Source organism: Phocoena sinus, chromosome 3 (assembly GCF_008692025.1).
Source record: "Phocoena sinus isolate mPhoSin1 chromosome 3, mPhoSin1.pri, whole genome shotgun sequence".
NCBI lineage: Eukaryota > Metazoa > Chordata > Mammalia > Artiodactyla > Phocoenidae > Phocoena > Phocoena sinus.
This window is the reverse complement of record NC_045765.1, coordinates 81,272,398-81,290,533: the sequence shown is the minus strand read 5'-3', so window position 1 is coordinate 81,290,533 and position 18,136 is coordinate 81,272,398. Positions and strand designations below refer to the sequence as shown.

Here is an 18,136-nt window from a genome sequence, read left to right as displayed (position 1 = left end):
GAAGTACTACAATTAGCTGATTGGTCCAGAAAGCTGAAAAGTCAAGCTTGTTAAAATCTTTGTTGTTCCTTTACAATTTGATGAGATTTTCAACTCTGCCAAGAGTGGAAACAATATCTTTTCTATGTTCTGAAACTTTATCTTACAGTTAGGTAACAATGCTACCCTCTACAGGTGCTTTGTCAATTTCAAAAGAAAGAAAAGGAGGAAAGGGCATGGACACGGAAGAAAAAAAGAGAACGAAGGATTTAAAGTTGCCTCACTGTTCCAAATAATAATAGAGTGCTTTCTAGAATAACCCAGGTGGAACAGATCTTTTTGCACACTTAGCACTTTTCCAGAAGCAATGAGAAATGTGGAAATAGGTTTCCTACGTGTGGATGTATTCAAGAAATACTCTTTTTTTTTCATTAACTATTTTCTCTAGCTTAAATGTCTCTCCTAACAAGCCCTTTTTCTGTTCAATCCCTTCTGTAGAAATGACTTGTCGATGGTCTGTCGCCAGTTGAATATGGAAGAGTCTGTGGCTGAGATCATGAACCAGCTGGGCGCTGATGAAAATGGGAAGATTTCCTTTCAGGATTTTACAAGGTGCCGCATGCAGCTCGTCAGAGAAATTAGGAAGGAGGAAGTAGGCCTTTCTGAGAAGTCAGACAATTCCTGTAAAAAGAAGAAGCTGAGGGACAGAATTGCTTCCTGGCCCACGAGCAGTGACAACAGTTTGGGTAGGTATAGCCCCGTGACAGTTCATAATGCACCCCTGTCCCCACTTCGTGACCTTCGTGAGACTGGCCTGCCCGGCCTGATGCCTGCTTGTCCCCAGGCTGTCCTCTGGACCACACTTGCTCTGGGTGAGCGCTTGCTAATCCCCCAGTTCTGTCCTGTGGCTTCCCAGTTCCTGGTTTACTGCTTTCTTTATTTTAGTTCTTCCATTTCCCAAGTGTAATAGTGCACTCAGATAGCTACTGGGGAGGAAGGGCAAACTGGATGGGAAAGGTGGTAATTGAATCAGCAGACCTCAGAAACTCTTTAGGGACTTCTTCAAAGCTTGGTTGAGATCGGCACAGTGAGGTTTTTAACCATTTCTTTTTTATTTAATGTGTAAAAATGTTTCTACAAACTGTTTTCCTGTTCCTAAGTATTATTGTTTCCTACTAATGCAAGGTAAGCAACTAGAAAGAAAATTCTGAAAAATGTTGATAATTACTGAAGCTGAGTGATGGGAACATGGGGTTTATTGTACGTTTTTGAGAACTCAAATATACATATTTTTAGTATGTTTATAAAAAGTATAAAAGAAAAAATGCATCTTAAAGGGATAGCCTAAACCAAGGGATACAGGAAGTATCTGAATTTTCTGCCTATACTTTAGGGAACTTTTTTTCCTTGGAAATGTCTCCTGGATCTCCCTCTCTGTTTCTTTCTCCGCTCGGTAGATCTAGTGGCAAGAAGTGAAGCTCCATGTTAGTTGTCCATCATTTGTTAAATACATACTAATTAGCTTGGATGATTCCGTACTGCCCCACAGAACACACACACACACACACACACACACACACACACACACACACAGACATGCACACCCTGAATGGTGTTCTGGGCAGTAGAATAATTGGGAGCATTATTATTGAGTAATTGAAATAATAAAAATGCCCTCCTATCCCCTATGCCTTGCTATCTTAATGGATTCCATTTTAGCTGCAAATTAGGTATCTGGTAATTCATATGCTCTTAGTGCAAGATGTAGAAATATTTAATTTTTGAACGAACATTTTTCTGAGTATTAGTGTATGTTCATTATAGAAAAATCAGGAAAAAAAGGCAAGCAGAAGAAAACAAAAACCATCCTTAATATCTTACTTCCCAGAAATAACAACTACTGTTTACATTTCTCCCTCTCTTTCTCATGTGGTGTGTGTATGTGTGATTTAATTGTTTCTCACATATTTTTTCACATACTTTCCATATAATTTTTGTATCCTGCAGTTTTTCCTCTGCATTTTCCTCATGCCTTTTAAATAGCAGTAGAAAACATGATTTGTAATGGTTGCATCATGTAAAATGGACACTAAGAATTGGTTTATTAAATGAAAGGATGAGTAGAATTCTTTTTGCTAAGCTGTATTTTCTAATTTTTCTGCCAAGAACTTGGACTTCTTCTATAAGTACATAAGCACACACATATATTTGAAGGGTTAAGTAAACTGTGGTATGTCCCAACAATAGAATGCCATATAGCCATTAAAGTAATATATAAATGTGTATCAAATGTGTTTACAGAAGGAATACTTGTATGAAAAAAATTATACTAACTGTTGAAAATTGTATTTTAATGTGTGGTGTTTATAAAATATCTTGAAAGGAATGATTTTGATGGAATTGCTGCCCACATGTACTTGGTTTGACCGTCTCATAAGATTGCCCCAACTAAAGAAAGAGTTGAAAAACAATTCCTTTTTATCCTTTTCTATAACCACATACTCTTAGAGAAAGAAGAGGTGAGAGGAGGTGAATCATAAAACGTATCATGAACTGAGGAAATGCCAGCACACATAAGACCATTTACCAATTTATCCTGGTAGTTAAGGCTTCAGAGGCAGCTTATGTGAGTGGGAATCCTGGTTCTGTCACTTACTGCCTACACAGCACTAGAGAAGTTACTTAATCTCTCTGTATCTCAGTTTCCTCATTAAGTATTACATGAGAACAATTATTGTTATTTGGAGGAATAAAGAAGCTAATATAGGGCTTCCCTGGTGACGCAGTGTGTTAAGAATCCGCCTGCCAATGCAGGGGACACGGGTTCGAGCGCTGGTCCGGGAAGATACCACGCGCCGCAGAGCAACTAAGCCCGGTGCGCCACAGCTATTGAGCCTGCGCTCTAGACCCCGTGAGCCACAACCACTGAGCCTGAGTGCCACAACTACTGAAGCCTGCGCGCCTGGAGCCAGTGTTCCACAACAAGAGAAGCCACCGCAATGGGAAGCCCACGCGCCACAACAAAGAGTAGCCCCTGGTCGTCGCAAATAGAGAAAGCCTGTGCACAAGCAACAAAGACCCAACACAGCCAAAAATAAGAAAATTTAAAAATTTTTTTTAATTTTTAAAAAGAAGCTAATATATGGAAAGCACATGAAACGATGCCTAGCATAGCAAAGATAAGCTATAAGCCCTAGATGCAAGTTAAGTTAATATTGTTATTATTATTACCACTCAGTTTTATTTCCTGGAGATTGTCACAATTACACTCATGTTGGAAAACAACTTCCTGTTCAGTCTAATGTGAATCAAATACATTTAAAAATCTATAATAATTAAACAAAGCTTTCTGTGTTCAATCAGTCCCTCTCTTTTCTACATCATCAATCTTTCCTTCTGATTCTGTATAGATAAACTCTAGTATCTCACATCTTGAGGTCAGGAGAAACCTTTTCTTGACTGCATGTGCCTTCTAACTATTGCCCCACTTCTCTGCTCCTCTTAACAGTTAAACTTTTGGAGGAGTCTGTCTACACTGAATGCTTATCTGTCCTTACCTCTCATTCTTCCTTCAGCCCACTCTTCCCAGCTCCAGTCATTAGCACTCCACTGACCCTGCTCTTACTGCTTTCACATTGTCCGACCCAGTGGTTCCTCCTCTGTCCTCATCTAGATCTCTGGCATTGGCTCAGCTGACTACTCCTTCATTCAGCTGCAGTTTATTTTCCTGGACTTCTCAACACGACATTCTCCTGGGTTTCTGCATACTGTTTTGGCTTCCCTCTCTCTCTGTCTCTCTCTCCCTCCCCCTCTCTTTCTTTTTTTTTAACTCCTCTTCTCCTGGACCACTTCCAAATTTTGAGGTGCCTTGGAGTTACATTTTCTCCCCTAGATGATCTCATGTGGTCTCATGATTTTAAATACCTGTTTTTTTTGTGCCAGTGACTCCCAAATGTATGTATCTAGCCCTGCCCTTTCCCTTGAGCTTCAGAATTAGGTAAAATTGACACATATTCCTGTATATCTTATAGATGACTCAACCTTAACATGGTCAAAAAGTATTTTTTTTTTTTTTTGCGGTACGCAGGCCTGTCACTGTTGTGGCCTCTCCCGTTGCGGAGCACAGGCTCCAGACGCGCAGGCTCAGCGGCCATGGCTCACAGGCCTAGCCACTCCGCAGCATGTGGGATCTTCCCAGACCGGGGCACGAACCTGTGTCCCCTGCGTCGGCAGGCGGACTCTCAACCACTGCGCCACCAGGGAAGCCCCAAAAAGTATTTTTGATTCCCTTCCCTACCCTTCCTCCCAGGGTCGTTTCTGTCCCAGATATCCCCACCTAGGAAATATCACCATCCACTAGTTTGCTCAAGCCAGCAAGTCCCATTGCCTCTTTTGCCAGAGTACTTCCAGAATCCGTCCACTTCCTTGGCTTTCCTGCCACCACCCTTTTCTAACACCGTCATGTCTTGCCTTGGCTACTAAAAGAGCCTGTAACTGGCCTCCCTGATTCCTCCCTTGACTCCTTACATTTCATTCTTTACCCTGCAGTCAGAGTGGTCTTTTAACATTATGAAAACATGGTTAGGTCATTCCTGTGCCTACAGCGCTCCATGGCTTCCATATGAACTCAAATGAAGTCCAAATTCCTTACCGCAGTCTACCCGTTCCCACCACTCTAAGTGATCTCATAGCAATTCCCCTGATTTCTTTTGCAAGCTCCAGCCACACTGACCTTCCTGCTATTCCGCTAACTTAGCAAATTTAGCCGGCCGCCAACCTATGCCCTGGCTTTTTCCTCTCATCTAAAACACTCTTCTTTCTGACCTTCTCTTTCTGACGTTCTCTGCATGGCTGAGTCTTTCCTGTTATTCAGATTTCAGCTTAAATATTCCCTCTTTGGAGAGGCCTTTCTAAGCTAATGTAACCTCTCCTCATTTACTCCTTCACATGCCCGCCCTTATGCTTCATACCACTAATTCTTATCTGACATTATATTATATGCCTCACTTGGACACTTATTTATCCATCTCCCCCAGTGCAATAAAAGTTCCGCTAGAGTACTGATGGCCTTGCTGGGGTCCTGCTATACCCCAGCACTTAGAACAGTGCCTGGCCCATGAGACATGCTCAATGCGTATTTGTTGAATGAATGAATGAGCGATGCACTGTATTCATGCTCTTTTAGGGCTTCACTGAAGTGCAGTGCATAGTTCCAGACACTAAGTAACTTACAGTTTAATTGTGGAGTCATAAGCACATGACAAATTAGGTAGCAGTAGGTTTAAATAAGAGTCAGTGAAACTTTAAGGCCATTGAATGGGGCAGAAGATAAGGTCCATAAGGAGATCTAAGAAATACCGTGAGCAGGAGTTTCAGGAAACGGTTGAGATTTCACCTGTGACTGCATTGTGAAGAGAGTAGAAAGAATGTTGTACTGTTGTGAGAAAAGCCTGAGAAAAACTTAAGTTTAACAGTTAAGTGTCAGAAAGACTTTCTTGTCAGCCCTAACATTCCACAGCACATCTCAGCAGGGAGTCGAGTTGACAGAAAAAGACCTGTCAAAACATTACAGGCTCTACTTGGAAGAGGAGTTTCGATAGATTCATTTCTCCCAATGTTTTCCTCAGACACTGATTTCAAGAGATGCTCATAAATATTATGTGAAGAAAGAATTCTTCGACAAATACATTTGAAAACTTTGGGTTAAATTAGATGAAGAGTTTACTTCGAGACATCTCAGAGTCTTTAATGTGCTAATGTTTCCTGTGAATCTCCAGGAGAAGAATAAAATACATAGCACTCCCCACATTTAATTGACCTTAAACTTTTATTTACAAATCTTTTCTTTGACCTTTCTCAAATATACTTTGGGGAAAAATTAAGATATCTGATCAACTAAATCATAATAGATTTTGTATCATTTTATGTCATTTTAGAAATTAATATTCAAAATTTTTTGTCATTCAGGCACCAGCTATATAAAATTTAATAGTTATAGCAATAATAAAAAAGGTTAAAAATTACCAATATTTACTATGCACAAGGCAATTTTCTAGGAACTAGTATTATATGCTAAAATGATAAATCCCCAGGTTCACCACTGAGTTGCTGTGGGACTTAGGCTACATTCCTGATTATTCTGAACTTCACTTCTCTTATCTCTAAAAGTAGAGTAAGGGCTTCCCTGGTGGCGCAGTGGTTGGGAGTCCACCTGCCGATGCAGGGGACATGGGTTTGTGCCCCGGTCCGGGAAGATCCCACATGCCGCGGAGCGGCTGGGCCCGTGAGCCATGGCCGCTGAGCCTGCGCATCCGGAGCCTGTGCTCCGCAACGGGAGAGGCCACAACAGTGAGAGGCCCGCATACTGCAAAAAAAAAAAAAAAAAAATAGAGTAGTAATACCTGCATTATAGGGTATTTGGAAGGACTTAGTGGGATATCACTTGTAAAGTTCTTACACAGTGCCTGTTCACATTAGGTTTTCAATAAACAATAACATTACGTTAGTTATCATTATCATCTCTAATCCTTGCGACTACATTCCAACTTTAGAATAGAACCCTCCTTATGTAGAGGAGGACACTGAGGCTCAGAGAAGTTCATTGATTTGCTCTAAGCCACACAGCTACTAAGGAGTTGAGAACACTAAGACATCACTTATTGAAAGAGATAATTCTTTGAGTCCCCTGCAACTTTTGCTTAGAAACTTCATCTTCATGACCAAGATGCAAACTAAAAAGAGCACTGCCATCCAGAGACCACTTCCAGCAATTGCAGACACATGGTGCCCAGGGTCTTGAGGAGGGATCTGAGGACAAGGCCTGTTGGAGAAGCCCATCTCTTTGGCAGCAAAGTGACAGCATGCATTATGCCAAAATAGTTACAAGGTTGTGTGTATGCTACCTGATTTCCCATTGGAAAATAAATAATCTAGATTCGTTATAATTATTTGTAACTTTCATTTAAAAATTTTGTGATTAAAAGCTTTTCATTTTTGGGGGGAAGGATAAATTGGAACACTGGGATTAACATATACACACTACTATACATAAAATAGATAACTACAACAAGAACAGGCTCTTACTTCCCATAATATGACTAGGTGAAGGAAAATGCAATAAAATATGATTTAAAGGGAAAAAAATAATAAAATAGATAACTAATAAGGACCTACTGTATAGCACAGGGAACTCTACTCAAAACTTTGTAATGGCCCATGTGGGAAAAGAATCTAAAAAAAGAGTGGATATATGTATATGTATATCTGATGCACTTTGCTGTACACTGAAACTAACACAACATTGTAAATCAACTATACTCCAATAAAAATTAAAAAAAATTTTTTTTCATTTAAAAATTTTTAAAATTTAAATCACATATAAAAATTGTGATTTAAAATTTTTTTTTCAATTTTCTTTGTGATGAGGGAAGACTCTGGAATTTTAAAAAATTCCTAGCATTAGGTATTTATGTATGTTAGCAATTTCAACAGAACCTTTATTCAAACGTGCCCTTTTAAATAAACAGTTTTTTACTTCAACTAAGCTGTGAACTTTAGACATGATTTCTACATATTCCTGTCAAATGTGTGAATTATGTGAAAGAGGTACTGCTTCAGGGTGATGACCACTAAAAAATAAATGGCTGAATTGTCTGCGGAGAGCTGATACGAGGCTGCAAGCTTGCCTAATGAGGTCTGTGCTTTTCATACCTTTGGGAGCACTTTTTTTCTTCCTTTGGTCAGGTCTCAGAGAGTCCAGGAACTTATTTGAATCAAATCCCCATGGTTTTAAAACATTGCTTAAGACAGTAGACATTAAAATCTGCTAATTAATGCAACTAAATTTAACTTATGCTAAGATTAGAACACTGGGCACAGTTTCCAATAACCTGTATCTTCAAAGATGCTTTATTGGCCTTTCCTTGGTATATATTCCCACCTGATATGTCAGCTTCATTAATTACTGCTCTGATAGTGCCCCTGTGGTCCAAAAGGAGCATATAAAGTACTTAAGTTTCTTGGAGAAACTAATAGGAAGAATTTTCCTTAATGGAACTCAAAGTAAAAAGTTAGATCAAAGAATACATAGTTAGACAGGAAGGACTCCAAACCCCACAAGTCTGAGGAAGGAAATGTAAGGAGATATCCTGATTCCTTGGCACATTTAAAGAGACAAGCAACCCCCTGAATTTTGGTTTAGTATCTTGCTTTTAAAAAATTAAAACTAGGGCTTCCCTGGTGGCGCAGTGGTTGAGAGTCCGCCAGCTGATGCAGGGGACACAGGTTCGTGCCCCGGTCCGGGAAGATCCCAAATGCCGTGGAGTGGCTGGGCCCGTGAGCCATGGCCTCTGAGCCTGCGCATCCGGAGCCTGTGCTCTGCAACGGGAGAGGCCACAACAGTGAGAGGCCCGCGTACTGCAAAAAAAAAAAAAAAAAATTTAAAACTAAAATTAGTTAATATATGCAAAACCTGTCTAGTCCTGAAACATCCCAATTTTTTCAGAATGAATGGTACTCTTAAATATTGTTGGGGTTTTGTCTAGGTGTATAAATATTTTTCTAAACTCTTAAAACAGGTTAAATTAAGTGAGACAGAGGGCATTTTCCAATTCAGCTGCATTGACACTAGTATGTAGAGTTCTGGCTGGTAAATTTAGAGAATCAAATGTGGTTTAAGCTCTCTATAGACTCTGGATGAGAAATTAATAATTAACACAGAGTCTTTTAAATAAAATCACTCATTGAGAGTGTTTCATTGTTAAAAATACTGCCCAGTTAGCATAAAACCAGACTAAAGTCACAGCAATTTTTAGCCCAGTTGAAGTTTTCAAGAAGTTTGGTTTTTTGTTGGTGGTACTGGTAGTTTTTTACATACTCTAAGCCCTATATCATAGGGTTAACAATACGTTTATTTAATTTATCCTACCCCTAGAGGCTTCTAAATTCTTTAAATAATGGGTACCATGTTAACGTTCTTCTGTTGCATACTGAGAATACTGTCAACAACTGTCTGTAGATTGACTGTTTTTAGAATTAATTTGGGTAGATTTAGTTCTTGATTAACTTAGTCTTCTTGTATCCCTTTTTATTAATCATTGTCCTTCCTGGCCTTGAGCAGTTCCTAATACCCACTGATTCACCTGTTCATACTTCTCAGATTAGACCTGCCATGGTCCGGATCTGGGTCTTCCTCCCCATCCTCTGAATTACTGCAGTTTCCTTCAAACAGTTCTTTTTGTCTAATTCCAGTTGATGCTGCTATGGCTTCCAAATATTTTAAATACGTACTTATGGTAAAAATGCACTGATTCTCTCTTGCCTACTTAAGAGACTCTCTGAACTCTTTTGGATGTCAAGACTCCTTACCATGCAGTGGGCTCATCCTACCTTACTCCATCTTGTTCCCCATTACTTCTTCACATGGACGCTTAGCTTCAATAATGCTGGCCTTCTAATTGATACATTCTCAAGCCTACGATTTGAGTTTTGTTCCTTCTGTACTATATTAGTTAGAGCTTTTTGGTGACAAGCCACAAACCCTCAACACTAATATTTTGAAGGAAAAGGGGAAGGGGAGAAGGAGAGGGAGGGAGGGGAGAGGGAGAGAGAAAATGTGAATGTATTGGAGGATCTAGGCAGTTAGATCTAGCATGAATAGCTCCAGAGAGTCAATGCCATCAGTCTTCTTCTTTCCCTGTTTCAACCCTTTCCCTCAGAAATAGCTTTATTCTCAGGCTCCTTGTTGTGGCCTACAGCAGCCCCAGGATTACTCCCGTTCTGTTGAGTAACTACAAGAGAAAAGAGTGATTTTTCTCTTCACAGCAGCTCCACAAAAATCCTGGAAATTGGTCTCATTAGGTCTTCTTGGGTCATATACCTATCCTTGAACAAGTCCCTGTGGCCAGAAGAATGCAGTGGTCTGATTGGCCAGGCCTGGAACACACACACAACCTATAAGATTGGAGTGGAGTTGTTTCTATCCACATCATATGGACTGAGAGTTGAGGAAAGGAGGGAGGGAATCAAGGTACTGTCACCACAAGAAGAGTAAATGGATGCAGGGCAGGTAAAAAGAGCAGATGGCCACCACATGGTCCTATGTGTAAATCTTGCCTCCTGTCTTTTCATTCAATATATACTCTTGCAATCCACAAAAGGCTTTAATAATGCTACATTAAACTGACATGTACACATATATTTTGCAACTAGGAGATTCATATGTGTCTTGTCATAAAACCAAATTGTAAAAATTTTAATGCATTCTGTTTTTTAAACGTGCTTCTATTATATCCTATGCCTATCCGTCACTGTAATTATGAACCATCCTGTGTTATAATTGTACATTTATATTTCTTTCTTCTCAACTAGATTATGTATCCTGGGTGAATAACAGAGAGCCTCACACATGCCAAACACTGGATGAATGTTTGATCAATAAATTAACATATCAATGAGCAAAACTGTTTGGTACTCATAGTACCTAGTCTTAGGTTTAGTAACTATTTGCTGATTTATTGTCAGTCTTCAAAGTATGGGCCTCTTTCTTTGAGGCAGAACTGTTCCTTTCAAATAAGACATGTGTTTGGACCTAGGCCTTTTTTTAAAAGAAAACTAGTCCAAGTAATGTGTTACAGATCAATCTTTTCAAGATTAATTTTTTCCTTTAAATCTATTCTTATCTTGAGGTTATAGTCTCAAGCTGGATATAAAAAAAGTACCAGAACATTGAGTTCATTTCAGCCAGTATCTAGTAGGTGCCTTCACTGTGACACTTGCTGCTAAAGTGACAAAAGAAGGAGAAGGTTTGCTGTCCTTGATTGAAAAATATGGCCACAATATTTTTCAGCTCTTTTCCCACACCCCTTGAATCTAGGGTGGCTTTTTGGTTTATTTCGACCAACAGAGTGTGGCAAGAGTGAAATTGTGCGAGTTCTGGAGCCTAGGCTTCAAAATGCCTTGCAGCTTCATCTCTTGGAACATTCCTGCTACCATGAAGGGAAGTCCAGGCTAGACTAACAAATGGTGAGAGACCACACAGAGAGGCCCAGCCAATAACCAGCATCGAGGCCCCAGACACATGAATGTGCACATCATAGTTTCTCCAGCCCCAGTTGAGCTACCAGATGACTGCAAGTCACGTTAATGATCCTAGGTGAGATAAGATGGAGAACTGCCCAGGTGAGCCCAGCCCAAATTGTTGACCCCAGAATCACAAGAAACAGAAAGTTGCAGCTGTTTCAAGCTACTAAGTTTTGTGATGGCTTGTTACATAGCAGTAGATAAGTGATATATATATAGGGAATTACCCTTAAGAAGTTTGTGAAAGTATTATGAATATGAGGCAAGACAAAAGATCCCAAGCCATCTATAAATTAATTACAACCCCTATCAAAATCCCAGTGGCATTTTGCACAGAAATAAAAAAAAAACGAGCCTAAAATTCATATGGAACCACAAAAGACCCCAAACAGCCAAAGCAATCCTGAGAGAGAAGTACAAAGCTAGAGGTATTGTACTTTATGATTTTAAGCTATATTATAAAGGCATAGTAATCTAAACAGTATGGTAGTGGTATTAAAAACAGACACATAGACTAATGGAACAGAATCAAGAGCTGAGAAATAAACCCACGCATATACAGTTAACTAATACTTGACAAGAGAGCCAAGAATACTCAATGAGGAAATGATAGTCTCATTGATAAATGGTGTTGGGAAAACTGGATATTCACATGCAAAAAATGAAATTGGACCCCTATCTTATACCACTCATAAAATTAACTTGAAATGGGTTAAAAACTTAAATGTAAGATTTGAAACTGTAAAACTACTAACAGAAAACATAAAAGTTCCTTGATACTGTCTTGGCAATGATTTTTTTTAATATGACAACTAAAAGCACAGGCAACAAAAGCAAAAAATAAACAAGTGGGACTGCATCAAACTTAAAAGTTTCTGTACAGCAAAGAAACAATCAGCAACATGAAAAGGTACCCTACAGAATGGAGAATATATTTGCACACCCTCTATCTGACAAGCAGTTAATATCCAAAATATGTAAGTAACGCATACAACTCTATAGCCAAAAAAAGAACAAACTGTCTGATTAAAAATAGAGGACTTGAACAGACATTTTTCCAAAGAAGACATACAGATGACCAATAGGCACATGAAAAATGTTCAACATCACTCATCATCAGAAATATGCAAATTGAAGCCACAATGAGATATCACTTTACACCTGTTAGAATGACTATCATCAAAGACAAGAGATAGGTTGTTGGTCAGGGTGTGGAGAAGAGGGAACCTTGTGCACCATTGGTGGGAATGTAATTAGTACAGCCACTGTCAAAAATACTATGGGGCTTCCCTGGTGGCGCAGTGGTTGAGAGTCCGCCTGCCGATGCAGGGGACACGGGTTCGTGCCCCGGTCCGGGAAGATCCCACATACTGCAGAGCGGCTAGGCCTGTGAGCCATGGCTGCTGAGCCTGCGCGTCCAGAGCCTGTGCTCTGCAGTGGGAGAGGCCACAACAGTGAGAAGCCCGCATGCCGCAGAAAAAAAAAAATATATATATATATATATATAATGAAGTTTCCTCAAAAATTTAAAAATAGTATTAACATATGATCCAGAAATCCCACTTCTGGATATATATCTGAAGAAAATGAAAACACTAATTCAGAAAGATATCTGCACTCCCATGTTCATTGCAGCGTTATTCACAACAGCCAAGATAGGGAAACAACCTAAGTGTCCACTGATAAATGAATGATAAAGAAGATGTGGTATATATGTACAATGGAATAGTATTCAATCATGAGAAAGAAGAAGATCCTGCCATTTGCAACAACACGGAGGAACCTTGAGGGTATTATGCTAAATGAAATTAGACAGAGATACAGGCCTTCCTCAAAAAGCAAGAAAAAATCTCAAAGAAACAACCTAACCTACCACCTAAAAGAATTAGAAAAAGAAGAACAAAGTCCACAGTCAGCAGAAGGAAGGCTATAATAAAGATCAGAGAAGAAATAAATAAAACAGAAATCAAAAAAAAACAAAAGGAAATATCAGTGAAACCAAGAGCTGGTTTTTTGAAAAGATAAACAAAATTGATAAACCTTTAACCAGGCTCACCAAGAAGAAAAGACAGAGGACCCAAATAAAAAAGAAATGAAAGAGGAGAAATAACAGATACCACAGAGATACAAAAAAATCGTAAGAGAATGCTATGAACAGTTACAGACCAACACATTGGACAACCTAGAAGGAATGGACAAATATCTAGAAACATACAGCCTGCCAACACTGAGTCAAGAAGCAGCAAAGAATTTGAACAGATCATTAGAAGTGAAGTAGAATCTGTAATTTAAAAAAAAAAAAAAGGTCCCTGCAAATAAAAGTCCAGGACTGGATGGCTTCACTGCGGAAGACTACCAAACACATAAAGAAGAACTTGAACCTATCCTTCTCAGTCCTTCTCAAACTATTCCAAAAATTTGAAGAGGAGATAACACCCCCAAATTTATTCTACAAGACTACCATTATCCTGATACGAAAACAGACAAAGACACTACAAAAAAAAGAAAATTACAGGCCAATAACTTTGATGAATATTGATGCAGAAATCCTCAACAAAATATTAGCAAACTGAATCCAACAATACAATGAATGATCATAAACCTTGGTCAAATTGGATTTATTCCCGGGTTGCAAGGATGGTTTAACAGAGGCAAATGAATCAATGTGATACACCACATTATCAAAAGGGAAGACGAAAACCACACGATCATCTTAATAGATGCAGAAAAAGCATTTGACAAAATTCAGCATCCCTTCATGATAAAAACTCTCATCAAAGTGGATATAGAGGGAACATACCTCAACATAATAGGGGGCATTTATAACAAACCTACAGCCAACTAATACTCAGTGGTGAAAAGCTGAAAGCCTTCCCGGTAAATTCAGGAACAAGAGAAGGATGCCCACTATCAATACTTCTATGTAACATAGCATTAGAAGTCCTAGCCACAGAAACCAGACGATATATATATATATGTGTGTGTGTGTGTGTGTGTGTGTGTGTGTGTATACACACACACACTCTCTCTCTCTCTCTCTCTCTCTCTTTCATCTGCCTTGGAGTACTTGGGTGGAAAAGACTGAGAAACACTGTATTAAAGGATCTCTTTAAAAGTGTATGAACCTTGGAGCTTCTTTCTCTTCTAGTTTGTTTTCTTGGGCTGTTTAAGGCTTTTGACATTTGAGCTGACAATCACTCTGGTACCAGATAATAACCTACAGAGTCCATCAGGGTCAAGGAATAAAGAGGATCTAAGGCTGCCCAAACACTGTTACAGTCACCAGCAAAGGCACTTTCTGGAGTGGCTATTGCAATGGCTTTGATAGTTTTAACAACAAAAAAAAGGAATAGAGGTTTCAACTCAGCATATACAGGGAAGCAATCCTGCAGGAAAATCTTGATTACCCAGCAGCAGCTTATATGTGGCAAATCTTGCTTTCAAATTATGAGTGTAATTAAGGATGTTACATAATAATGGCCTTAATATATCTCACAGATTTAGTAACCTGAAGATCAGCAGCGTCCATTAAAACCAAACATTTTCCTTTTCCCTAACCCAGGGAAAGTGTGAAACACTAAAATAGAGAGAAAATCTGTTTGGGTTTAGTCTGAGAAGTCATGTCATTTGCCATGAACAGACTAAGCGACCTTCTGAACAAGGCAGTGGGATAGGATATTGTAAATCATTTCTCCCCCATCCCCGGCATCACCAAGTTATGTCCTCATTGGTTATTTAAGGTGTTGTGTGTTCTCAGAAGATTGAACACACGTATTAAAATGTAAGTATAAAACAGCTAACAAAACCAAAGACAACAAATGTTTTTGACATCATCTGAGACAGTGAGAATGATCAAGAGTCTTTTGTATGTTACTTATCTATCAGAATGGAAATGTCTCTGTATTGGGTATATTTGAACTTCCAATTCTGTATTTGTATGTGCATGTAAACTTTAAATATTCTGCACTTAAGATGTCAAATTCTATTTATTGTACACTGGCTTTCATCTCTCCATTCTGAAGTCACTGCAGACAGAACAAAGAAACAATATAAGATGTATTTTGTTTTTAAACTTCTAAGCAAGCATGTGTAAGATCAGTGGATTCTCAGGTATTTCTTGAGATATTAAATAATTTAGATTTCTCTTGTAGATTAATAGTACCTCAGGTAATAAAGTACACTGTTCTGTGGTGGTCTAAATTCTTGTAAAGTGATGTCTCAGGTAGTGCAAACTGGTTCTGTCTTACTTCCTGATTTTTGTCTTTTATCAGCATTTCAAGCTATTTGATGCTGCTCTTTTTGAATATATTATTTTAGCCTCATTCCCAGTGGCATTAATCACTTCATTTTAGTCAGCAAAAGACAAAGAGTTCATGGAAATCCAGGTGTGTTTATCTCACGTGGTAATCCTCACATGAAGGGTGCCAGTGATTACCTGTGTTGATTGTATCTTTTGAACTACATAGAACCCAATAAAATTGTTCATCTTTTTTCTCTCCAGCATGATTTTAACTGCACCAATTCGTTGTGTCACTGTTTTTATGGGATGTTGAAACCATTCCAATTTCAGTGGCAGTGATACAACTTGGCATGATTTTAGATACTTTTCATGGAATAAAAATGATTACTTGGCTGAGATAAAGGCTCAGTCTGCTCGCAGAAAGTATTTAGTTTGGCCAGACTATTTCATTGTCCATTGTTCATTCTAGAGAAACTGTCACTCAACATTATAAGCACAAAAGCACAGGAAGGCTTATTTCGCTTCCTGTTTTATCTCTTGTAAGACTACTGCAAGTTTGTTGGAGAACATAAATGAAAGAGCATTAATAAATGACTGTTTAAATCAGTTAAATCTTTATGGTTGTTTTGGAAGAATTTTGTATGGTTTCCAGTTGATCCATTTAAGTTTGCTATCTACAAGAAGATCTAGTTGAAGGAGAATTTAATCCGATACCTTGTGTATTTATTTAGCTCTCATTTATGAATACATATCAGTCAGTTCTAGATAAATTTTAATGCAAAAAATTACCATGTCAGATTTCTCTCTTGGTATTTATAATGTTTTCTTTGATTTATCTGATTTAAGATTTAGAGTACTTGATAAGATTTTGCCCTTGAATTATAAGGTTACAGCCCAGAGAATCTGTTAAATACCATCTAGTTTCACCATCTGTTTAGTATAGATGAGGAAATGGAGAACTGGAGGATTAAATAATAACTGTTAGGTCACAGAGTTAGTTGGTGGCATGGCTGGGACTAGACTGGAGCTCTCCTGGCTCCTAGTTTGTTCTTCTGCTAATTCACACTGCTGTGTTCTTTCCTCTTTTTCTCTTGCTGTATTAACAAAAACTTAGAATTCCAACCTCTAGGATTGTTTGTTTTTCTATTAGGAATTTCTAGATAGAGATTTAGAACTCTGCACTCCCTGAACTCCTAAAGAGTAAATTTAGTTACCAATCTCACCTACTTCAGTTGCTTTAATGCCACAACCAAGACACTCAAAATGCTTATGTTTTTCTAACACTTTACACTTTGCCCTTTTTTTTTTTAGCTTAGGTTATACTATTCTTCAGGGGATTTTTCACTTAATCTCATTTGGATAACAGTAACTAGGTCTAGAATCTATGGATGTAAACATTAACCTTTTCACCTTGCCCTTTGTATGTCAACATAGTACTTAAATGTCATCTATCTCCAAACTTGCCACTAGATGGTACTGGTTCTTGGGCAAAAACCCTGATAAAAAAGGACCCCATTGTTAGTGTCCACCTTGTGTATGAAATTGAGACTATAGTTTATGATATATACTTAGGTCTACAAGGCCACAGCCCTGGGATGGGTGGGGTCTCCCCTGAACAGGAAGGTGACTTCTGATTGTTCCTACCAGTCCATCACCTAGGAGAGAGTAGGTCCTCAGATATAGAAGTGTAGCTCAAAAGGAAGGGTTGCAAATGCTTACTGAGGGCAGGTAGACAACATAAATGAGTGAAGTTGACAAGATGGAGGCTCCAGCAAACTGGAGGACACGTGCCCATTTGCAAAGAGGCAGCCAATGCTCAACTACAGCCAAATGTGGGAATGGGAGCCAAATGTTTCCAGACATTGTATGTGTGTGTGTTTGTGTGTGTGTATATATGTGTGTGTGTTCGATACCAGAAAATATTTTTACTTTTTAAAAATCTGATCTCTCCAAATTTTTAATACTGATGACTAAATTTTTAAAAAATGATTTTTGAGTAGAATCAACAAAATATAACTGTGGACCAGATATAGATCATACCCACCAGTCCGCAGCTTCTGTCAGAAGGAAGTCTTAAGTCAACAGAGTAGGAGGTGACTTCTTTTTGAGCCTTCGCCCCTTGCTTTTGTAATAAGAGGAATTTGACTATCTAGTTTTATGCTCTTAAATGCTGGGAATTGGGATAATATCATAACATAGGCTGGACTGGGAATTAGGATGGGATAGGGATAGTACCCACAAAAAGTTAATCTCCACTGATATGCCTGATTATCAAGTTTCATGCCATTTCTATGTTAATTTCTCTTGATGTTTATAAAATCTTTTATGAATGCTGCCACTTTGCTTTGTTTGTGGTATTAAGGAGGAACAATTGTCCATTCTTAGGCCACAATGTTGGAGGGGAAACAACTCTGCCTCTTCATGGCCTGGGAATGGTTGCAGGGATAATTAGAGGGAAATCCTGAAGGGGAAGGGGAATTATGGATGATAACAGTTGAGATTATGAGGTTCTGTTACATCATCTGTTGTGGAGATTTTCCCTCCGTTGTCAGGTTTGTTTTTATTAAGCGAGTTGTCTATCTTACATATTTCTGCTGATTTGCTTTGTTGTTGACTAAGCTGTACTCTTAGAGTCTATTCCTTTGGTTTATCCCAAGGAATGCTTTTGTCCTCATTTTTTAAAAGGCAACACCAGAGAATATATTTAGCCTTATCAGTCATTCATACGGTGTGTTAGTAAAATGATCAGGTTTTTTTACTTGAGCTGGCTCTCTAATGAGGGGAATCCACAGGAGAGATTCTGAAGAACAAGTGGGAAGGGGGAGAGTTAGTGTTATG

At 38.7% G+C, this 18,136-nt stretch overlaps 1 protein-coding gene across 1 annotated transcript in view; it reads left to right on the top strand.

The window, feature by feature from the left end:
* Positions 1-18,136, top strand: part of MCC (MCC regulator of WNT signaling pathway) — a 443,929-nt gene that overhangs the window by 74,953 nt on the left and 350,840 nt on the right. Inside the window, 1 exon segment of the mRNA XM_032626783.1 lies at positions 478-725. Within this exon segment, the coding sequence (XP_032482674.1) occupies positions 478-725 (248 nt within the window).